This window comes from Emys orbicularis, chromosome 4, assembly GCF_028017835.1.
Source record: "Emys orbicularis isolate rEmyOrb1 chromosome 4, rEmyOrb1.hap1, whole genome shotgun sequence".
NCBI lineage: Eukaryota > Metazoa > Chordata > Testudines > Emydidae > Emys > Emys orbicularis.
Window position 1 is genome coordinate 75,236,379 of NC_088686.1, and position 23,370 is coordinate 75,259,748.

At 43.8% G+C, this 23,370-nt stretch overlaps 1 protein-coding gene across 1 annotated transcript in view; it reads right to left on the bottom strand.

The window, feature by feature from the left end:
• Positions 1-23,370, bottom strand: part of CSTPP1 (centriolar satellite-associated tubulin polyglutamylase complex regulator 1) — a 142,715-nt gene that overhangs the window by 82,651 nt on the left and 36,694 nt on the right. The window contains exon 3 of the mRNA XM_065402688.1: positions 14,246-14,376. Coding sequence (XP_065258760.1) covers positions 14,246-14,376 — 131 coding nt within the window. The remainder of the gene's footprint in view (positions 1-14,245; positions 14,377-23,370) is intronic.

Consider the following 23,370-nt stretch of genomic DNA (forward strand, 5'->3'; position numbering starts at 1 on the left):
AATCGACAGCCCTAGTCAAGATCATTTTGAATTCTAAACCTGTCCTCCGCAATGCTTGCAACCCCTTCCAACTTGGTGTTATCTGCAAATTTTACAAGCGTACTCTCCACGCTATTATCCAAGTCATTAACAAAAATACTGACTATTACTAGACCCAGGCCAGACCCCTGCAGAACCCCACAAGATACATTCCTCACAGTTGACAGTGAACCATTGATAACTACTCCTTGAGTATAGTCTTTCAACCAGTTTTGCACTCCCTTATAGTAATTTCATCTTTACCATATTGGTGTTAGCTGATAAAGTCAATCTTGATCCAAGACACCTTTAGAAATGGAAAAGGCTTATATCACTAATCCATTGCTGCATGGCAAAGAATTCCCATATGGATGGGAGGGATGCAAAAAAGGGGAGGAGCTTTATCATTAATTTGGTACGGACTGACAAAGTGGGGCTACTGGAGAGATAGCAAACAGGACAGCTATCCTGACTTGTGCCTTGTTTGGATGATGGAGATTTTTAAAGGCCCGGCAGGCAGATGGTAAATGTGTTAGAATGTCTAAGGGACTAAAATTAGAACAGGAAAATTCTGAGATTAGCTTTGTACAAGTTTGCTTCCTCACCAGAGCCAAAACACATATTACATCATTCTATCCAGATCACGCACAACCATCTGCAAATCTTAGTAAGCCAAGGATCACTTGAAAGCTTTTTAAAAGAAAGAAAAAGGAGTGGGCATTTAAAGTCCTTAAAATAATTTAATCTTTGCAATATTGCTTAACAGTAATGTGTGTGTTTTTCTACTGGTCTAATAGCAAAGGCAACTTACATTACTAGATTTGTGGCTAAAGCACAAGACCAGAAGTCCAGAGATCTATCTTCTGCTCTAGGCTTTGTGTGATCTTAAGCAAGTCACTTCACTTTTTCATGTTCCCAAAATGTAAAACAGGAATAATATTGATAGGAGTTGTGAGACACAGAATTCCTTAACACTTGTAAAATGCTTTGAGATTTTTGGATGGCAGACGCTAGAGAAGGAAAAGTGTTATTAATCAAATTCTAATTTGAAGTTAGAATAGGGCTCACACTTGAGATTCTGTGTGATACAAGTCCTCAACCCCTTTAAGCCTTAAAGATGATTACCCCGGGTTAGTCATTTCAAGAGTTTGATAAAAGACTTTTTTGATCAGAGCAAACAGCAAAATTAAATTATTTCAGGAAAAGGCTGCAATATTAACTATTCATTATCCTAATTATGTTGTCTAGTATGTGCTTTGCATTGCAGTTTTCTATAAGAAAGAAGTTCAGTAACAATGATTCTTGTGCAATAACAATGATTCTTCGAGAGGTATGTCCCTATGGGTGCTCCACTGTAGGTGTGCTTGCATTCCTGCACTGCTTCTGGAAGAACTTTAGTAGCAGCGTCCATTAGGCCCATGCATGCACTGTCTCTCCTCGTGCACCGCCACGAGGCTAGCCAGTGTGCGTGGGCTAACCTCCCTCAGTTCTTTCTCTACTATAGAATCATTGACAAGAACTCCGAAGTAGAGGGGAGGAGGTGGGCTATGAAGCATCCATAGGTACACACACCTTGAAGAAGCATCGTTACTGCACAGGGCGAGTAACTACTACTTCTGCGAGTAGCGTCCCTATTGGTGCTCACTGTAGGTGACCCCCGATCACTATCTCTACTGGAGGGCTGAGGCTTTGGAGTCAGGTCAGTTACAGATGACAATACTGTGGAGCCAAAGAAGGCATCTGAGGTGAAGTCTCCAGTGATCGCATAATGTTCTGCGAAGATGCAGAGTGACATCCATGTTGCTGCTCTACAGATTCCTGAGATAGGGAAAAGCAACAAAGAGTCCTGTGGCACCTTATAGACTAACAGATGTATTGGAGCATAAGCTTTGGTGGGTGAATACCCACTTCGTCAGACGCACGAAAGCTTATACTCCAATACATCAGTTAGTCTATAAGATGCCACAGGACTCTTTGTTGCTTTTTACAGATCCAGACTAACATGGCTACCCCTCTGATACTGAGATAGGGAGATTCTTAAAAAAGGTGACAGATGAAGAGATCGACTTCGTGGAGTTTGTGCAAATGCTATCTGGCAGGGTCATGTTGCGGATCTGATAACATTGTCTAATGTAGTTTGAAACCCACTTGGAGAGTCTCTGGGCTGATATTGCTGAGCTCTTAGATCTTCCCACAATAGAGAGGAAAACTTTAGGAGACTTCCTGAAAGCTATTGTCCTATCCAGGGAAAGGCTAGGGCTCTCCTGACATCTAGTGTGTGTAATATAGCCCCCCTGATGTCACGGTGAGGTTTGGGGTAGAAAATTGGAAGGTGCATCTGTTGGTTCATGTGGAACAGGGAGGTTACTTTAGGGATAAATTTTGGATGTGGCCTGATCATAACCTTGTCCCAAAAGAATACCGTGGGTGGGAGGGGGAAAATGTGCCATCAGAGCCACTTTTTCTCCTAGCCGAGGCGTTTGCTATCCGGACGGCGGTCTTCATGGAAAGGTGTGTAAGCGAGCAGATGGCTATAGGTTCGAAGGGAGGTCTAATCAGGCCTCTCAATCCCAGGTTCAGGTCCCGAAAGGGGGTAAGATATCAGGGTTGTGGGGAAAGTTTACTATACCCCTAAGGAATCATTTCGTGATCGGGTGAGATAGCACTGAGTATCACTCTACTTGGCAGTGAAATGTTGCTATTGCTGCCAAGTGGACCCTGAGGGAGCTCAGAGATAGTCCCAAATTTTTTTTAGAGTCAGTACATAATCTAAGATCTTTGGAAGAGTCACGGATGTCTGGGAGATTTGATGGGAAGTACACCAAATCCAAAACCTGGACCATTTTTTTTAGGTAAGTCCATCGTGTTGAGGACTTTCTACTGTGTAGAGGTATCTCTTGTACCTCCTTGGAGCAGGAGCTCTTTATACACTGGAACCATGAAGGAGCCAAGCCTTGAGGCGAAGAAATTCCCAGGTTGGGATGTAGAGTGCATCCTTCGTTCTGCAACAGCAGTTCTGGAGTGGATTGGAGAGAGATCGGTGGGCATGTTGTGAGTTGTGACAGGTAATGGTACCAAGTCTGTGTCAGCCAAGTGGGAGCAATCAGTATGACGTATGCGCCTTCCCTTTTTATTTTTAATAGGACCTTCACCAGTAGGGGGAAAATGGAGGAAAGGCATAGAGAAGGTCCCTGCCCCAGGGAAAAGAAGAGCATTGCCCAGAGAGCGTTGCCCCATCCCTGCTCTCGAGCAGTAGCATGAACATTTCTTGTTCAGATAAATCACGAACAGATATCGACCCTCGCTCCAGTGCAGTGGAACTGGAATTCATAGGTGCCGACCTCAATTCTTTACAGGCCGGAGCTTTCCTATCTCAACACAGACTCCTTCCTTTGGCCACACTCAGAGACCATTCAAAACAGCCCACAAATATCAGCCAGACACTACCTACAACTCTTGGGGCATATGGCAGCAGGCACAGTGGTAATACCACATGCCAGGCTTCACATGCAATGCCACCAGATGTGGTTCAGTTCACTTTACAGACCAGAGACAGGCTAGACCAGGGGTCGGCAACCTTTCCAAAGTGGTGTGCCGAGTCTGCACTTATTCACTCTACTTTAAGGTTTCACGTGCCAGTAATACATTTTAACATTTTTAGAAGGTCTCTTTCTATAAGTCTATAATATATAACTAAACTATTGTTGTATGTAAAGTAAATAAGGTTTTTAAAATGTTTAAGATGCTTCATTTAAAATTGAATTAAAATGCAGAGCCTCCCGGACTGGTGGCCAGGACTCGGGCAATGTGAGTGGCACTGAAAATCAGCTCGCATGCCGCCTTTGGCACACGGGCCATAGGTTGCCTACCCCTGGACTAGAGTAAAGACCCAGTAAATGTTTGCAAGGGGAATTCCCTTTTCACAAACCTCCCCGTCGTTTTTCCTCACCACGAATGCATAGGATGGCACACATCTAAACGATTTCACAACACAAGGCAGGTTGTCATCCACACAGATATCCCTCCACATCAACTTCCTCAAACTCAGGGTGGTCAGGAATGCCTGTGCCCATTTCCTCCTGCTGATCAAGGGATCACACACGAGAGTCCTAACAGACAATATAACGTATATGTACTACATTATCCAACAAGGGGGAGCCAGGTTGCCCTCCTTCTGTGCAGAAGTAATGAGACTGTGGAACTGGTGCATTTCCCACGATGTCACACTATCAGCGGCTTACCTCCCAGCCACTCAAACCTCGATAGCAGATGGGTCTCAGTCGCAAATTCCTACAGGATGACAAGTGGGAGATAAATCCAGTGGTACTTCACAACCGGTCACGAGAGTTGATAGCGTACATCACAATGGAGTTGGGTGGAGGGCAGAAGAGGAGGAACTCTGTCTCCTTCACTGCGACATAATATATATATATATATTTTTATCATCGGACCACTTGCAGGTAGGCACCACCAATGCTGTGTTCAGCCATATGGCTTTTGTGGGGTCTAGGAGAGCCTCATTATGGGGAGGGCTATTTTGGAGGACAAGGAGGATTGTAATGTCAAGGAGCTTGGGATGGGTGTCCTTGACTTCTTCTAATGGTATCTGTAGAGTATCTGCCACTCTCTTTGGAAGTCATTGGTCAAGGATGGTGGCGGAGGCAGGATGGCTTCATCTGGGGAGGAAGAGGATATTGTTGGTCCTCAGAGTCATCTCTTCTTCAATGGTGTCTTCCTTTTACTCCATGATCTCTTCTGGAGGTTCTGAGGCTTGGGATGCTGTGGCCAAGGGGAGCGTCTTGGGGGTTCTTGGGTGAGGCTAGAAGCCCGAGAAGCATGAGGGCAATATGCAGCCTAAGGATCCCAGTATGGCTACTGGGGGGGTGGTATAGAGCCCAGTAGTGGTGCCCATGGTTGGCTGTACCAAGACTGTGGTGGTAGGGCCATCTGAGGGTATGTTCAGGGGCCTTGTTGATATTGGGCAACATAGGAAGCCTGGGAGGAGTATTGTAAAACAGCTTCCTCTGGTTTGCTGTCTGAGTCTGCACTAGAAAGTTGGGGAGCATGTAAGGGCAGCAGGGAAGACTCTTGTGCCTGAAGATGACTTGGCACCGAGGTCCCAATACCAAGAAGTGGAGACTCCGGTACATTGGCTACACGGAGGTCTCTCTAGTGCTGGAATTCCAGTGATATCGACCAACTTGGTGCCACTGGCAGTACCAGGGGGGTTGGAGATCTTGCCCGAACTGATCACTCCAGGGCTGAATGGGGCATTGATGATGGTTCTGGTGGAGCAGTGCGCACCGGTAGCGTCATCTTAGTGGAGTGCTGGCTCCTGCCTTTGTCCTTCGGTGCCATTGACTCAGTGCCCATGCCCATCGGGTCTGTAGGCTTGTCAATGGCACCTGCTGCCCCAGATCTTCATGAGCCATCGGTACCGGGCTGGGATTATCTTGGTGCTGACAGTACAGAGGATACCAAGAGTGACAGAGATCGTTTACGGGTGGCTCGGGACTCACTCTGGGGACTTCACACTATCTTTTTTGATGAGGGGTCAGTGTCAACCCATCGTCCTTGGATATCGAGGGCTGTGGGGAAGACTCATGTCTGCCAGCTGACTTTCAGCACGGGTCCAGGGAGGATCGCCTCCATGAAAACGATCTTCTGTCTCAACTCCCTGTCCTTGCGAGACCTGTGCCTGAGTTGCTGGCAGAGACCACATTTCTGTGGAATGTGGCTTTCCCCAAGGCAGCATATGCAGCAGGAGTGCTTGCCTGCTGCAGGGATAGCCTCTTTGCAGGAGAGGCACTTCTTGAAGCCTGGTGAATTGGGCATACCTGTTGGGGTATGAAAAAGTGGGACAATAAAACCTTTTTTGTGGGGGAGAGGGAGGGAGGAGAGAAAGTAAAAAGAAAAACTACAACTACTACTGGGGCAACTAACAAGCTGTAGAAATGTAAACAAAGGTAATAGTTGCTAATGGACTGCTAATAGTTCCATCTCTATTGAGAAGGAACTGAGGGGAGTTAGGTTTCAGAGTAGCAGCCCTGTTAGTCTGTATCCGCAAAAAGAACAGGAGTACTTGTGGCACCTTAGAGACTAACAAATTTATTAGAGCATAAGCTTTCGTGGGCTACAACCCACTCCGAAGAAGTGGGTTGTAGCCCACGAAAGCTTATGCTCTAATAAATTTGTTAGTCTCTAAGGTGCCACAAGTACTCCTGTTCTTTTTGAGGGGAGTTAGCCTGCGCACGTTGTGGGGCACAAGGAGAGACAGCGCATGTGTGGGACTAACAGACACTGCTACCGAAGTTCTCCAATCAGCAGCGCAGGGACACAAGCATACCTACAGTGGAGCACCCATAGGAACACTACTTGAACACTACTTGAAGAACAACCGTTCCCTCTGTCATTGGTAGCATGAAAAACTACATGCTGGTCAGCAGCAAACAAAAAAAGTAAACTCACTGTGCCTAACAGAAACAAGTTTCTGATGCAGACAGTGTCACACTAAGATTGTTGGTGGCTTGACTTAATTACTGCTAAGATGAGATGAAAGGGGTCCTGGAGATAAGGAGAGATGTGGCTAGGGTAAAAAGGAGAGATGCGGGTGAACAATAGAAAACATCTGGGATGGCTCAAAGGGGGAGGAGAAGACAAAGGCATGGTAGACTAGCTAGCACTGTTTGAGGAAAACAAATGTGTGAAGAAAGATGACAAAAACAAATACACATGTGGAAAGAAAACCCAGAAGGATGATGTCAGGAAGAGGAGATCAAGTAACAGAATAGATGCTAGGTTTCAGAGTAGCAGCCGTGTTAGTCTGTATATGCTGGGAAGCACCTGGGTGAAGAGATAAAGAAAATCAAAGGAGTGGGATGTACATGTCACACGATGAAATTTGTATTTTAAGAGCAGGGATTGAAACCAAAAAAGGAGAAAATAAAAGAAAAATTAAAGGTTCCATTCCGACAGCCCCCACAAAAACAAGCATGCTCATACAAGCCTTCTGAGGTCTCTTCACCCTTCTCCCCACACTCCCATACCTCCCAACCAAACCAAATATTTCCCTTCAACCTTCTCTCATACTCAGCTGAAAGATTGGCTCTCCTTATGAATACAGTGCAATCAGCTCTCTGGCCAAGTATTTCCTTGGACCTATGGTGACTCCCCTTTCCTCCAATTCTTTTCTGCCTGGCCAAAACCACCACTATGCCTCACTGCCACTATTGATATCCCACCAATTTCATTGCTGAAGGTCTGGCAGTTTGTTGAGTCCGCAGCTGTCAAAGTTTCCCCATGATTCAGGGCCTAGATCTGAGGTTTGTTTCACATTCTGGGATTTTCTAATCCAGGGAAGCCTAATAGTGGGCAAGATTTAAAAACAGTATTTAGTCCAGCAGAATCGGACAGACTTGCTGAGCCCCTGCAATAGATTTTGCTGGAGACCACCAAAAGACAGGGAAACCTGCTAAGAGTTGGGTGGTGGTGGGAGGGAAACGGGGGACGGCAGCGAAGGATGTGTGTTACTTATTCCAGGGAGATTTATACTTTAACAAAAGTTTTCTTTTTTGAGTTTTGTTCATACTTATTTCTACCCCAATTCTCCTGGATTTAATTTTTCAAAAAGTAAATAAATCATGTTCTGTTTTTCCTAATACACACAAGCAAAAAGGGTGAGGTGGAAAATATCGTGCAATAATTATATAAATCATGCAGCCCTTCAACCTTCTCTCATACTCAGCTGAAAGATTGGCTCTCCTTATGAATACAGTGCAATCAGCAAAATCAAACATCAAGATTTTTTTCAGAGAAGAAAGGAGAGCACCTACCCCACCCACCCTGGAGAGAAAGCTTCCCTAATTAAAAGTTTCATTAGTGTACAAGAATAAAAGGTTTAGATGTTATAGCTCACAGGTGGTTTCTTGTTCAAATGTCTGAGATTTTATGTCATGCTCAGTTCCCCATTGAGGGAGACTTAAATCAATTTGTTCCACAAATAAGTTCAGAAGAACACAGTCTACATATGTCAAAGTCAGAAAACTAACACATTTTTATCGTGCTAATTAGGGATTCCCCTCTGCCTGAGCAGAATCTGTTTTTTTTTTTAAATTATTAAAAACACTAAGTAAATTTTAGTTGACTGCTCTAGTCTGTTCAAGTTCTTCTACTACTCTCATCAACATGGTATCTGACTGAATGCCTTCTGATTCCTAAGCAAACTTATTTCCTTAATTCTCTTTACTTTCACCTCACTTTCCACAGCCTTCAGGGTGAAACCACTCAAATGCACTGAGGTTTGTGCACTACCAATGTGATATATGCCATCATGTGCCAGCAATGCCCCTCTGCCATGTACATTGGCCAAACCGGACAGTCTCTACGCAAAAGAATTAATGGACACAAATCTGACATCAGGAATCATAATACTCAAAAACCAGTGGGAGAACACTTTAACCTGTCTGGCCATTCTATGACAGACCTGCGGGTGGCTATCTTAAAACAGAAAAACTTCAAAAACAGACTCCAACGAGAGACTGCTGAGCTGGAATTGATATGCAAACTAGACACAATCAACACAGGATTAAATAAAGACTGGGAATGGCTGAGCCATTACAAACATTGAATCTATTTCCCCTTGTAAGTATTTTCACACTTGCTTCTTATCAAACTGTCTGTACTGAGCCATCTTGATTATCACTTCAAAAGTTTTTTTTCTCTTACTTAATTGGCCTCTCAGAGTTGGTAAGACAACTCCCACCTGTTCATGCTCTCTGTATGGGTGCGTATATATATCTCCTCAATATATGTTTCATTCTATATGCATCCGAAGAAGTGGGTTGTAGCCCACGAAAGCTTATGCTCTAATAAATTTGTTAGTCTCTAAGGTGCCACAAGTACTCCTGTTCTTTTTGCGGATACAGACTAACACGGCTGCTACTCTGAAATTTGCCACTTTAGTGAATGAAATGCAGCAGTCAGAGCTACAGATATGTACGGCTGATAGAATATCTCCTTGACTGGATTGCACTTGGGAAGCAGGCTACAGATTTTAAAAAAGGATTTCAGGTAAGCACCAATTTCCTATTGAGCACCTTTAACACCAACACCTAAAGTACAATTTTGTAGCAGGCGACTGTTCCTGAAGATCTCATGGCCTACCAGGGAGGGGAATATAGTATCTTCATGTTGCAGAAAGTGGCTCCCCCTGCCCCAAATTCCTTTCCTAATTTCAACCTCAGGGGAGAGTCTCTGCAGAGAATCTTGGAACAGCAGAAAACACAACAACTTCATTCTGTATGACACCTTCCATACAAATTACACAAAAAGGATCTGCAGACTTAAATAATGCCATACACCAAACAGCAATAATATACATTACAAAAGCAGGGGTGTAGGAGGGTAATGAATAAATTAAAGTGTGTGAGAGATGGAGATCAAGTATTCTCAGTTGAGGGCGTCTGGCTGCGGAATGAGCTTCCAAAAGAGATTATACTAAATCCAGAGTCTGACCACCTTTAGGGCATGTGGTAAAACCCTGCCTTTTGAAAAAGCTTTCCCACAATACCTAGAATGATATTAAAAACAAATTATAAATATAAAGCCTAAATAGATCTTCCTGTAATCAGAGAAGGGGGAGAGCAGAAGATGCCATGATATCCACTAGGGTCCTCACTATATAGCTCTCATGTAGCTAGGAAGTGCCTAGAGGCTATGGTGATGGGTGTTATAGAAAACTAATTGATTAGACAAATTAGATACACAGTTCAAAGAAAGGCAATACAAATTATCATGGATGGGAGGGACTGAATTCAGGAATCCCAAAAAGATAAATATGCATAGCCTGACTAAGCAACAAATATAGGGGATACGATAACACTACATGTATTTGAAGGTGTGAACAGAGAGGGGGGGGGGGAAAGGAATTTAGTTTAGTATACAGAGATATAACTAGGGGTAATGGCATGAAAATAAGAAAGAAAATGTTGGCTGAACTGCAAGAAAATCCTGACAGTGAAATGTATTTGGCTGTGAAAGTCTTCCCAGGAGACGCTATGGAACTGAAATGGTCTTTTCAATTTCTAACTTCCTCTGAATCATACAGAACTGGTGCTACCCTAGTTTTTGTTAATATTCTAATCTTCTTGAAGTTCTTTGTAATCAAGAACAGTCCACAGGCCACACACAGCCCTTCTCAATAGGTCAGTCCATATAACAAGCTCATTATAGAGGTGATATGCTTGGTCTAGGGAGGAGAACAAAGCACCCCCCATGACAGCAATTTCAAAGGCAGTTAGGCTTTTGCCTTCCCAGCTGGAAGTAAGGAAGCATGAGGTGGGGATGATACAAAATGTGAAATATGAAAAAATTAAAAAGGGGATATAAAATGATGATTCCTAAAATAAAGAGATGGGCAAAAGCCCACACCGCACTTGTGCGTGCACATGCACATGTGTGAAAAGATGGGGGCGGGGAAGAGGACTGAAAGGTAGGGGGAAAGTTACCAAAAACAGAAAACTTTTTCCTCATGCTTGCAGCAGTTTCCTGTTTCAGTGGCTGCAAGCATCTAAAGTAACCAATTTCCCCTCCTGTCTGGAATGACAGCATCCTACATCTGGTCTTGAATATCTATCTACAGGGGTATGCCTAGAGTATCAGGCAATTTCTATCTTCACTGGAGGCAATTTCACATTGCAGTGACAGCAGCTGCTGAAAAGCTCCATAAAGAATGGGAGCTCTGGAAGGACAGTTTGGCTCTGCACCTTTCCATGTATGTGTGCTGATGGCCCTGACTGGGCCTGCCTCCTCCACACATGCCGGGCCTGAAGCAGATTCCTCAGAACAAAATGCCTTTAATTGGCTGGAGAGCATTTGAAGGAAAAAACCCTTTAATCAAAACTAGAGAGTCACCAAAACGTGAGAGTCATAGCAGTTGGGAGAGGCACGTGCTGACCTTATGAAACTTCACAGCAGATCTCTGCAAGGGCTGTTTAATTAAAACTGTGCTTTCTCAGTATAAACAGTCCTAGGGAATAAAAACCTAAGGAGTAGATTACCTAGATTCCAAAAGCTTAATTTAAGTATATGTAGAGGAAACACAAGACTCCTGGTTATTCTACCTTCCTTAATATACTGTTAATACATAGTTTCTGTGTACAGTACTCAGCAGTTGAGCCAGACACCCACCATGGGAGATGCTGTGTGTATTAAACTGGCTATTTAATGGAGCTATATTGACCCCAGTACAATACTAACCAAATCTGTTTGGTAAGTGCTTAAGGGAAGGAGGAGCACCTAACAAGGCATACTTGACACTCTTGATGCTGTTGTTAGATCACATACTGAAATAAACCCTGTCGTATTTCCTTTAATGTGTGGAATTCCAGATTTATGCACACTTACATTTATAACTGCACCTCAGCTAATTTTTTTTAAAGATAGTTGGAAGTCCCATACAAAACACACCCAGTACATCACTGTCAAACAAAACCCCTTTTTGTTCAGGATTTGGCAGTCAAAACCTCTTCAGATGGTAAAAGATGACCTGTTGCGAGCCACTCTTTCATAAGACTAAGAAACTTGGCCCACCCAAAAGCCACCAATTCCAGAGCAAAAGGAGGTATGAAGGCAATATAACCCATAACTGGCAGTCAGTAATGCTTTTCGTGAGGACACTGAATAACACAAAGTAAAAGCAGCTGCTTGAGTCTAACCAACTGCACCTCTGCACAAAACCTAACAAGTCAACAGGCAGTAAAAGGAAACTCAGTGAGGAGGTGGTGCCTGCAGCATTCTCCCAAGAGAAATCTTCTTATTGCACCTATTTCCTGTCAATAAATACACAAAGTGTACAAAAGGTTCACCTAAGTCCCAGTATAAATTACTCCTAATCAGTGGGAGACTTCTCCCTCGCTGGAGCTACATATAGCTTTCTGAATGCATGGCTACATGTGTCTGCTGGCTGAGCCGGGAAAACTCAGAGTGAGGCACACGCATTCTCCAAGTGACGGCATGTTTATTGCAAGACTGACAGACAAATAGCAAATACTACTTGGGGTTTTTTCTTTATACAGTGGGAGCTGCAGGCAGGCTGGTTAAACTGTTGATTCAGTCCTTTGCTGAGCTTCTAAAATCTCAGTGGAAACCCCACTTCCTGTACAGAGATAGCTAATGCTCTGAAATCCCAATAAAAACACAAACAAAATCTTTTTCTGATCTCAAATTTGCATTTGCATAAACTTAGGAACTACATTATCCTACATCTATAACCTTCATTCTTCTTTGCCTCACTCTTCCACGGCGTATGTTATATATATTTTCTCATTTGTTTGTCAAGTCCATTACTGGCAGAGAAGGGAGTATTATGTAGTTTCTCAGCGGCACCTACCGCATTTGTGGGTGCTACAAAATAATAACCGCTTACCCCAAGATAGAAATTCAAAGGCTGAATGGAATGTAAAATTGAGAACAATGATTGTCAGAAAAGAATTCACTTCCAAACAATAGCTAGACAACAGCATCGGGGACACAGAGGAAATAGGGAACGCAGTCCTGACCTAGGAAAGGCTGAGAATAGCTTGGAGGTCCTGTGCTGAGTGAGACCTAGGCCAAGGCACTGAACCACAGAGTAGAGCCCTGCCCCAATAGAAACCAAGGAGAGGAAACTAAACCAAAAGAATGGAATCCCAGTTTAGATGAAAAAGGACATATCCTTTCCTAATTCTGTATGTGGAATTATTGCTCAAATGAACAGGAGTTCCATGCAAAAATCTAGAGGCAATTATACTTTGACCCACTCATTACAAAAGCATCAAGCCTGCACAGACAGAACCTCCCTCTGGTCTCCACCAAGTTTCCTGTCTGATTTGAGTTGTCTGTCCTTGGGGCAGGGATGGTGTCTTTCTATAACTTGTACAGCTATGAACCCAGGTGCTATAGTGATGCAGACTATATAAATAGAGCCTGGATCTCATGGATACTGTTTAAACTGTTTCAAAAATACAAAAACTCTTCTTTAAATGTAGTTTTTGTAAGGAAGACAGTTTAAAAACTATGAATTATCTAAAAAGCCCAGATCAGAAATACCACATTATTGATCACTTTAGCCATTGTACTTAAGGAACTCCTGAGTCAAAGTATCTTTTGCTCTGGGCATCACTTAAATTTCTCAGCTCTAGGTACTTGTACCCTTTGTAGATGTTTTGTGCATTAAGTCATTGAAGGTCTTGTTTCTGACCACTGCAATTTGCTGTGCATCTTCAATACACCTTGAGTTCCTCCTACATTCACGAAAAAAAAAAATCCAGTCCCAGACTATCTGAGTGTGAAGACAGCCAGTCCTTCATGCCCCACTGTGGTGTTTGCATGAATTGGCAGTTTCTGATCGGTAGTTTGGACCTGGTGGAGAATCAACTGGGTGATGTTCTGAACTCTCCTGTGAAACATTCATAGAGGATGCTATTTCACTGCAGATGCATAGAATGGAAATTAAAGTAAGCCGCCTAGAGAACATTGCCAGGGGCTGTGATGTATTTTGGATTGCCTCTTTAAGGACAAGAAGTTTCTAGTAAATAGGATGGAGATGCTTGAAAACAGAGTGCTTACCTTCTGTCTAGGAAAAATAGTATAAAAGTTTGAAGAACCTTTTTTTTTTTTTTTTTTTTTAAGTGGCTAGATGAATTATTGGCAGCGCATATTCCAACATGCTGTGTTTCCCTCTCTGCTTTAACAAACCCTTGTCTGTACAAGGGTACATAAAGTGCACTAATAATTTGGGACTTTCTCAATCAGGAAAAAAAGTTCTTGAACTCTTTGAGGGACACACCCAAAGGGTACTAATGGGCACCTGAGCCTCTGCCACACATCTACTCTTGAAGTGTCACAGGATTTTATTCTCTTCCCTGATCTATTCAATATTTACATGCAGCTGCTAGGAGTAAAAGTGAGACTTCATGAGCTTGAATGACAACATTATTAGGTAACACTACTCTGTTCTTTATAACCTACAACACCACCTCTATCAAACAGCTATTCCAGTGTCTGGCGGAGATAAGCTTGTGGATATGGAACAGCTGGTAGAATTTAAACTCCAACATGCCACTATGGTGGTGTTTTCATTGGTGGAGGATATGTGTCCATTATACATGAAGGGAGTCTGCAATTTAGGGCGGCTTTAATAATGCACACTGACACTAGGTTCTCACAATGATTATTTTGGAACGCTTACCTCCATTTTTACCTACTGCTCGGAAGCATCTCCAGAAGGTCCGTAGGAAGGATGCCCTGTTGTGGGGTGTGGCTTGGATGAAGCTGAACTCTCGGAACAAAATGTGAGTTCCTTGACGCACACTGTTAAAACTGCAGAGATAAAGTCAAAATGAGAGTTAGATGTAGTATTAGGAAACTGAATTCAATATGGAAGCCTGGGGCCAGCTGTTATAAACAACAAGGAAACCACAGGCAAAGTTACATTTTGTGAAACAAATCTCTAAACCATATCACAGTTCACATCCATCGGTTTTCTAGACAGAAGTCTAGTTGCATGAATTGGATCTCAAAATCTCAAATTTGTGATTCAAGGGCTCTTGAAACTCAGATAAATTTATTCTAAAACATCCACAGATCCCAGGCACCCAAGAGTCACTGGAAGGTTTGAAAGACTGAATAATCCTTCTCTTTGCCCACTGGGAAATGGGTGAGTCTTAGGGTAGGTCTACACTTACTTCCTGGTCCGGCGGTAAGCAATTGATCTTCTGGGATCGATTTATCGCGTCTTGTCTAGACGCAATAAATCGATCCCGGATCGATCCCAGACGTGCTCGCGGTCGACGCCGGTACTCCAGCTCGGTGAGAGGAGTATGCGGCATCGACAGGGGAGCCTGCCTGCCGCGTCTGAACCCGCGGTAAGTTCGAACTAAGGTACTTCGATTTCAGCTACGTTATTAACGTAGCTGAAGTTGCGTACCTTAGTTCGAAGTGGGGGGTTAGTGTGGACCAGGCCTTTCAGTTGCCTGTCTATTCAGAAAATACATCTCCCTCTAGCTCATGTTGAATTGCACTTCCTGTCCTATCACAATTCTCCCTGCAGCCACCCAAGATGCAACTTAATTAGTGATTTTTGGATTTTTATTTCCAGGTTACTGGAATTTGCACATATTGTGGATTTGGAATCTATTTCAGTTTTGGATGTGATGTAAGTGGCAATTCATGGAGTGACACTGACACTAGCACTACAGAGGGAGCATCATTATATTCCACCTTTCAAGCCAAATATAAGCCTTTACATGACAAGTAGTCAGTTTTTCCTGAAGATTCTAATACTCGGGTGCAAGACTCCAACATTTACGTTGTAAACACCGTAGGACATCTATTGGCTTAATTAACTATTTTCATTTGATTTTCTCTTTTTTCCTTTTAGATTTTAAGAAACATTTTATTGACCCCAGGTTTTGTGAAGGTTTGGAAATACCCTTTTAAGATGCAGTAAAGATCAACATGTGAAGGAAATAGAAACAAGAATACAAACAACACTAAAACCAAAGTCACAATGATAAGGTCTCCTCTAATGAAAATTGAGTCATCCATGCATTTTGCTGTGCTTCTTACAAGCAGGGCAAAGATTTCATACACTCCAGAGAGATCATTAAGGGATTCCCCTAGGACAGCAGCTTAGTCCATCTCCTGCAGGAGAGTTAATGAAAAGATTCAAAGTTTATTCTTGATCACAGCAGAGCTTCTCCACAGGTAACTTCTCCACAAGAGCCAAAATCCACTGGTCAGCAGGGAACCTCTTAGTTATTTAGCTATTTTTAAAAACATATCCTGCATTATAACTTAATATTCAAATCACTTGATTACAGATCAAATTCCCTTCAGAGGATAGGGAAAGGTCTTTTTTGTGACAGAAAGGCAGTCAGTAAGTCAACCAGACATTCAGAGCTCTTTTGTAGAACAGCAGTAGCATGTACTTTTTAAAAATTTAAAATAAGAATTACATTTCTGCCGTAGGAGTAGGAAGTCTCTGTTTGGGTATAGAGTAGGCTTTTACTACTATGATCTTCAGGTTAAAGTTCATTAGATTTCTTTAGATTTCCTACTTTATTGATATAATTTTAATTAACTCTAGCAATACATCAAGTGACAATGCCATCAGGAGATTTCTGAGCGCAAGAATTAGAAGCCCTATAAATAGAAATATATAGGCACATAAGCGGTCCAATATGATTTTTTCATTAGTTACCTTGAACTTTAGCAGTGTTGACAAATCTCAATTTTATTGCAAGTCTCACAATATTTGGTCTCTCTCTTAAATGCTTTAGTTCCTGGAGGCATATGAATACATGGGAATCTTAGATTTCATTAAAATAATAAATTAGTTTCTCATCCTCATGGTTGCAAGAAAAACCTTGAAAATGTGACTCAAGCGTACTTCAAAGGCTCGTAAACCAGAAGGCAAATAAAAGGAACTCAAATAACCAGCTTTTGATTTTGGGGGCCTGACTCATGATTTTTGAACTCTTAATGTTGCCAGTACTGTTTCTGCAAACTCTACAGGCCTAACTATTATTACATATTTATTGAGCACTGCCAGTGTGCTCAGTGCTGTACAAATCAGATGAAGACATGGTCACTGCTCCAAGGAGCTTATAAGCATAACAGGCTCCCCCCAAAAAAGAGACAATACATCAGGGGTCTGATTCACTGATTTCACCAGACTTTGGTTCATGCTTTAGATCAGCGTTTCTCAAATGCGGGCACCGTGGGGTTTTCTTGAGGCCACAGCCTCCTGGGCAGTGACTCGAGTGGGGGCGTAAAACAGTACCTCTCCCCCAGGGCCACCAGAAGGGGTTGGGCCCTCCCCCCCATCTGGAGCCACAAACACCGGATGAGCAAGCAGCCAGTGAGTTCCCCACCTTCCCGGGGGCGGTGAGGCCCGGGCTTCCAGCTTCAGCCTGGGGCAGGGGGCGGCAGGCTCTGGTCATGGGACTTTGGGCTCTGGCCCTGGACCCCAACCACATGGCGGTGGGTGCTGGCTCTTGGCTCACACCCATTGGCCCTGGACCCCGCAGCCTCCTCTGGCCCCGGGCTCTGGCCGTGCGGTGGCAGGCTCTGGTCCTGGACCCTAGGCTCACCGCCCGCCCCCACTGTCACCCTACCCACCTGTACATCAAGTGCTTAATTTGTCCCCTGGCTTGCCAGGGCTGAGTAAGTCTGCTGTGAAAATTGTTATTTGTTCGATTGTTAATATCACTTTTCACAGCCTCCCAGCTAGCTAGGAAGTCTGCTATGAAAAATGATATTAACAAACATACAAACATTACTTTTCGCAGCAGCAGACTTACTAGCTAGCAAGTTTTTAAAAAAAGGCAACCAAACACAAAAGAAACAACAAAAAAGACAAGAATGAGCAAAGCACCTTATTTGTGTTTCTATTATGTTTAAGACTAATAAAGAATAGAGAACTGTACATTATTTTTATTATTGAGTCTGCAAAAAACCCCAACATAAATAAATAATGATTTGGACATGTATATGTGCATATTTATTTGTTTTTCCTAAAGTTAATTAAGTATTTTAAGAAAAATTGTCATAGCGGCCACTAGCAAGAGTTGGTGGCCGCACTCTGAGGCACCAAAACATTGGTGAGAACCCCTGCTTTAGATGACTAAAGATAGATTAACAAAGTGTTGCAACTCCGTTTTGATTTTAAATAACTATAAATAAATACTTTGCCATCTGAGGCTCTCAACATACTTTACAAATGTTAATGAAATAATTGACATTCTTATTGTGTTAGTGCCCAGCTGCCTCAGCCAAGCCAGGCCCCCTTGGGTTAGGCACTCTACAAACATGGTAAATAGCATTCCCTTTCCCCAAAATTTACAATTCAAAAGACAGAAAAAAAGATATAACAGGTGGATGAATCCAGTACAGTTGGGACAAGGTTGGAGGCATTAAGGCCAAAGGGTTTACAGTAGTCAGGGTAGGATACAATTAGCACTTGGACAAGAGTTTTGACAGCATAGGCAGAGACACAAGGTCAGATCTTGGAGACGCTGTGAAAGAAGCAGCAGCAAGTTTTAGACAGCCTGGAGATGAGAGTCAAAAGAGCAGACCATGTCAAAGACAAAGCTGAGGTTTGAGTAGGGCCATACCAAATTCGTGGCCATGAAAAACGCCTCATGGACCGTGAAATCTGGTCTTTTTTTGTGCTTTTATCTTACACTATACAGATTTCATGGGGGAGACCAGCATTTCTCAAATTGGGGGTCCTGACCCAAAAGGGAGTTGTAGAGGGGTTCACAGGGTTATTTTAAGGGGGTCTCAGTATTGCCACCCTTACTTCTGCCCTGCCTTCAGAGCTGGGCAGCTGGAGAGTGGTGCAATTAGCAAGTCGGGTGCCCAGCCCTGAAGGCAGCAACCCGCCAGCAGCAGCACAGAAGTAAGGGTGGCAATACCGTACCATACCATCCTTACTTCTGAACTGCTGTGGCAGTGGCTCTGCCTTCAGATCTTGGCTCCCAGCTAGCAACCGCCACTCTCAAGCTGCCCAGCTCTGAAGGCAGCACCACCACCACCAGCAGTGCAGAAATAAGGATAGTAGTACCGCAACCGCCCTACAATAACCTTGTGACCCCCCCCCCCAACTCCTTTTTGGGTCAGGTCCCCTACAATTACAACACTGTGAAATTTCAGATTTAAATAGCTAAAATCATGAAATTTACTATTTTTAAAATCCTATGACTGTGAAATTTACCAAAATGGACCATGAATTTGGTAGGGCCCCAGCTTGGAGTATCAGAGTGGTGCTGGTCATTTCACAGACAATAATATTTAGGCTCAAAAAGAGGGGAAGTAACTTGCTGAAAGTCACAGAGGATGCCAGTGACAGAACTGGGAACAGAACCCAGATCTTTCAGCCCCAAACCATAGCTGTAAAGTCCTTCTTCCTTTCCCAATGCTTTGTTGCTGAATTAGGGTGGCAGCCTGCATGGAAGAAAACACAGGCATGAATTTAATGAAGGAATTGAATGAAGAGGAGGTGGATAGAAAGGAAGGAGAGAAAAGAAGCTTCAAGGCACAAGAGGCAATATATGAGAAGGATAATGCAATACTTAGAGTGAGTTGCAGGAGAAATAAGAAATGAAATGAGATGCAGCCAAGAGCATAACTTTGTAGAGCCTTGAAAAATCAGTATGAGAAGCTTGAACTTGATGTGGAAAAGAAGGCCTAGCTGTAAGTTGAGACAACTAGAAGAATGGGGCAGGAAGAGGTGGGGCAGTGTGGGGCCTTGGGGGAATGGGCAGAGCAGGAGTCGAGCCCCCCTTAGGAACTCAAAGTCGGCGCCTCTGCATCAACAGTAAGGTAACAAAGCTTAGCTCAAACCTTCTCTCCAGGTTTAGCAACTGCTAAGGTTCCTCCCTTACTGCTCAGCCCACACCCTAGAGCAGAGGTAGTCAATACTCAGACTGAAAGCCAAATCTAGACTGCCAGATGCTTTAGAATGGACCCTGAAAACTTATTTATTATTATTTTCTTTGGACTCTGGACCTTGACTATACCTTGACCAATATATTTGGACCTTGACAAAAATAATTGACTACCCCTGCCCTAGGAGTCTCCTCCATGGGCCAATCCCCCTCCCTTATATCCAGATAAGTGAGCAGTCAGGGAATCAACACATCCTAGTAAACAAGGCTATTTCAAACCCAGTCATTTTGTCCTCAAGCAGCCAATAAGAAGAGGTTTTGGTTTACTGAAAAGCAGCAAAACAGAAAACACTATCTATTCCTTTAGCTACATGAAGTACTGCTTCTCACCTCTACTATGTGGTGTAGCCACCTTCATGTGGGCCCTGTGGAATTAAAAAGAACTATGCTAACTCTATATCGGGGTGGGCACATTTTTTGGCCTGAGGGCCACATCTGGGTATGGAAATTGTATGGTGGGCCATGAATGCTCAAGAAATTGGGGGTTGGGGTGTGGAAGGGGGTGAGAGATCCAGCTGGGGGTACGGGCTCTGGGGTGGGGCCAGAAAAGAGGAGTTCAGGGTGCGAGAGGGAGCTCCGGGCTGGGGCAGGGGGTTGGAGTGCAGGGGTGAGGGCTCCGGCTGGGGGTGCGGGCTCTGGGATGAGGGGTTGGGGGTGCAGGAGGGTGCTCCGGCCTGAGACCGAGGGGTTCGGAGGAAGGGAGGGGGATCAGGGGTGGGGCAAGGGGTTGGGGTACAGGAGGGGTGCAGGCTCTGAGAGGCACTTACTTCAAGCAGCTCCCAGAAGCAGCAGCAGCAGCAGCATGTCCCCCCTCCAGCTCCTATGCGGAGGCACAGCCAGGCAGCTCTGCGCGCTGCCCCATCCGCAGGCGCCACCCCTGCAGCTCCCATTGGCCGTGGTTCCTGGCCAATGGGAGCTGCGGGGGCAGCAGGTGGAGCCCTCTGGCTGCCCCTATGTGTAGGAGCCGGAGAGGCGACATGCCGCTGCTTCTGGGCTATGCGTGGAGCGAGGCAAGCTCCTGATCCCACTCCCTGGCTGGAGCGGGGCAAGCCCCAGACCTTGCTCCCCAGTGGGAACTCGAGGGCTGGATTAAAACATCTGGAGGGCCAGATGCAGCCCCCAGGCCATAGTTTGCCTGCCCCTGCTCTATATGCTTCAAAACCACTGATTTCAGACCTAGTAAGAAGCTCAAAGTTGCTTGGTTTAAAAAAACAAAAAAAACAAAAAAAAAAACACCCCCTCATGGGAGGCAGGCAAATTAGCACATTAACTGAAGTTACCATGGATGCATTTCCTGATTTGTTTAGTTGCACCAGAAATTAAACTACAGCCCTCATTAGTTCACTCTAATATACTGTAAGCACTTGTGCTTCACGCCAAAGTTTTGTTAGGTAGATGGGTAATCCTTGCATTAGCAAAGCTGCCTTTCCCACCACTGCAATGAGTGAACTGGGGCGAGGAGAGAAAAATAAACCCCAGGATCTTGGCTGGCTCCAGAAGTGGTGAAAGGCCTTTGCAGGGAGGACTTCAGCAGAGATCTGTGCATTTTCACTCCTTGTCTTTACATGCCCCACAGCAGCCAAACTGCAGAAAGGAATCTCCTTAAGATGCCAGTACTGAGAATGATGCATCTTGCAGCGCACTCACTATGCCTGTGGGATGGGCATGTGGATGTGCACAAGAGGAAGAAAGAGGGTTCAGAAGGACATGGTGATAACACAGCCAAAGCTCTCACAAAAGGCTGTGCTGGGAACTCCAGCACTCAGGTGCTGCTTTTCTGAACAGAAGCAGCTTTCAATGGGGCTTTGTCTTTTGTGTAATTACATTTCGGCATCCTGCCAGAGTTCAGAAACTTTCAAGCACTCTTTTCAAACCTTTGGACTTCTAAATAGATTGCAAAAGTCCCGGGATGCTATGGTAACATCCCAATAGAAACCCACCACACTGGTTACTCTCTGCCTGCTGGAAACAGGCAAAGCCAAAATGCACTAAGCAAAGAGAACCTCATGTCCTAGAGAAGGACAGAAGAGCTTGGCAGGTGGCCCCCCTTTGGTTACTAATGTAAAGCACTGAATTAATTCACAGGACCCCCACCCCTATCAAAAGAGAAGCATGGCAAATGGACTGTGGCTCCCTGACTCACAGAGCATTGCATTCATTTTCACCAAGAGCACAAAGCAAAGGCGGCAAGCTCTCTCTAAAGGGAAACTCCAGTGTAAGACGAAAGATTAATCACTACACCTAATTACAAAGCAGAGTAAATCATTAAAACAAAATTAAGAGTCGAATAGAAAGAAGCAAGCAGGAAGCTTCATCTTGATGATTTGATGATGAAAAGTATGACAAAACTAGCTCTGCTAATAGAAAGCATTGGAATCTCGAGGTTTCAAAACTCAGGCATGTTCTGCCATTTAAAAAAATGTGTGTATGTAGTCAAAAACTGTTAACCATCCACACTTAGCGTTAAAATGTCAGTGATTACCTTATGACATATCAGAAGCCTTCCAATTTGCAATGCTTTAGAATGGCAAAGCTGGTCCTTTTCAGCCCTAGTTTGCATCACCCAAACGAGCTCCTGTGGAGAAGTATTATTAAGATGGCAGCGCCCATTGAGAGAGACAACATTCCTATTCACTGATGAAGGTAGTGAAATAGTCTCTCTCACACACACTATTCTTATTTAAGGCCTCAATTCTATAGCTGTTAAATCATTAGAACTAAATATAATACTAAGTAGCCAATCACTGGAATGTTCATTTAGTTACCTATACTGGAGAAGAGAGGTGGCATGTTCACAACCATGCAGTAAAAAACTGCTGCATCAATTGCATTTATTCCTTCAGCATCCCACATGACTTAAAGACAATGAAGTCAGCCTCAGGAAAGAATGACATCTTCCTTTAATACAGTTAACAATATATTTTGAGGAATTCCTCTGAAACTCAGCAATAATGTTAAGATATGTTGTTTTTGAATATATGAAACAGTTACTGTGGCTTTATTTCTGACAATTAGCTTTAACAAAGGAGAAATCCTTACTCAACTGTGGGTAGATGTGAGGTGATAATTAACACACTGAATATTCTAGCATGGTTGGACCACATTGCACTGCAACTGCAGAAATCAGGCTTCCAAATATCTTTCCTTGTCTCACCTACCCACAAGTTTATTTCATCTGAAAAGGGACATGGCTCAAAAAGTAAAAAATCTTTTTCACGCTGCTTGGCCTGGGCTCACGATAGGGTTTGACTCTGCAGAGAGAACATAGGTGGCATGGAGATGATCCCAAGTAATGTTTCAAGAGGAAATGAACCAGCCGCACCTGTGACACAGCTCAGAGTAGGCAGTGAGCCAGCTTCCTGATGTTGCTTTTTAGCAGAGGGAGCCCTCCAAGCCAAGGTTATGGCTTCTAAAGAAGGGGAGGATTTTAAAAAGGTCCCCCTCCCCTTTGCCTTTCCTATACTAGGTCAGTAATTTAACACCCTGGGCTCTCAAATCAAAGCTTGCAATGACCTTGCTGTGTTGAATTATTAGCCCAGGGTATTATAAAAAAAAAAGAAAAACCTCTAAAACAACAGAAGCCTTTTGATCAGAGCACCATACTGCAGCTAGCTGTAACTCAAGCTGGCCATTCTTATATAGCAGGAATTAAGGACTCCCCCCACCAGGCAAGACCCTATTAAAAGACAATAGCTGTTTGAAAAGGATAAGCAAGCCGATATGGATATAATAGGCCACATACGGGGGACCCTTTTTACTCTGAAATAAAGCTTCTTCTAAGAGTTATAAGCTGGGAAATCCAGTATTCAGGGAGATGGGGGGGGGTATAATAGAAAAGGGTGAGTAGCCATGCAGAAATGTT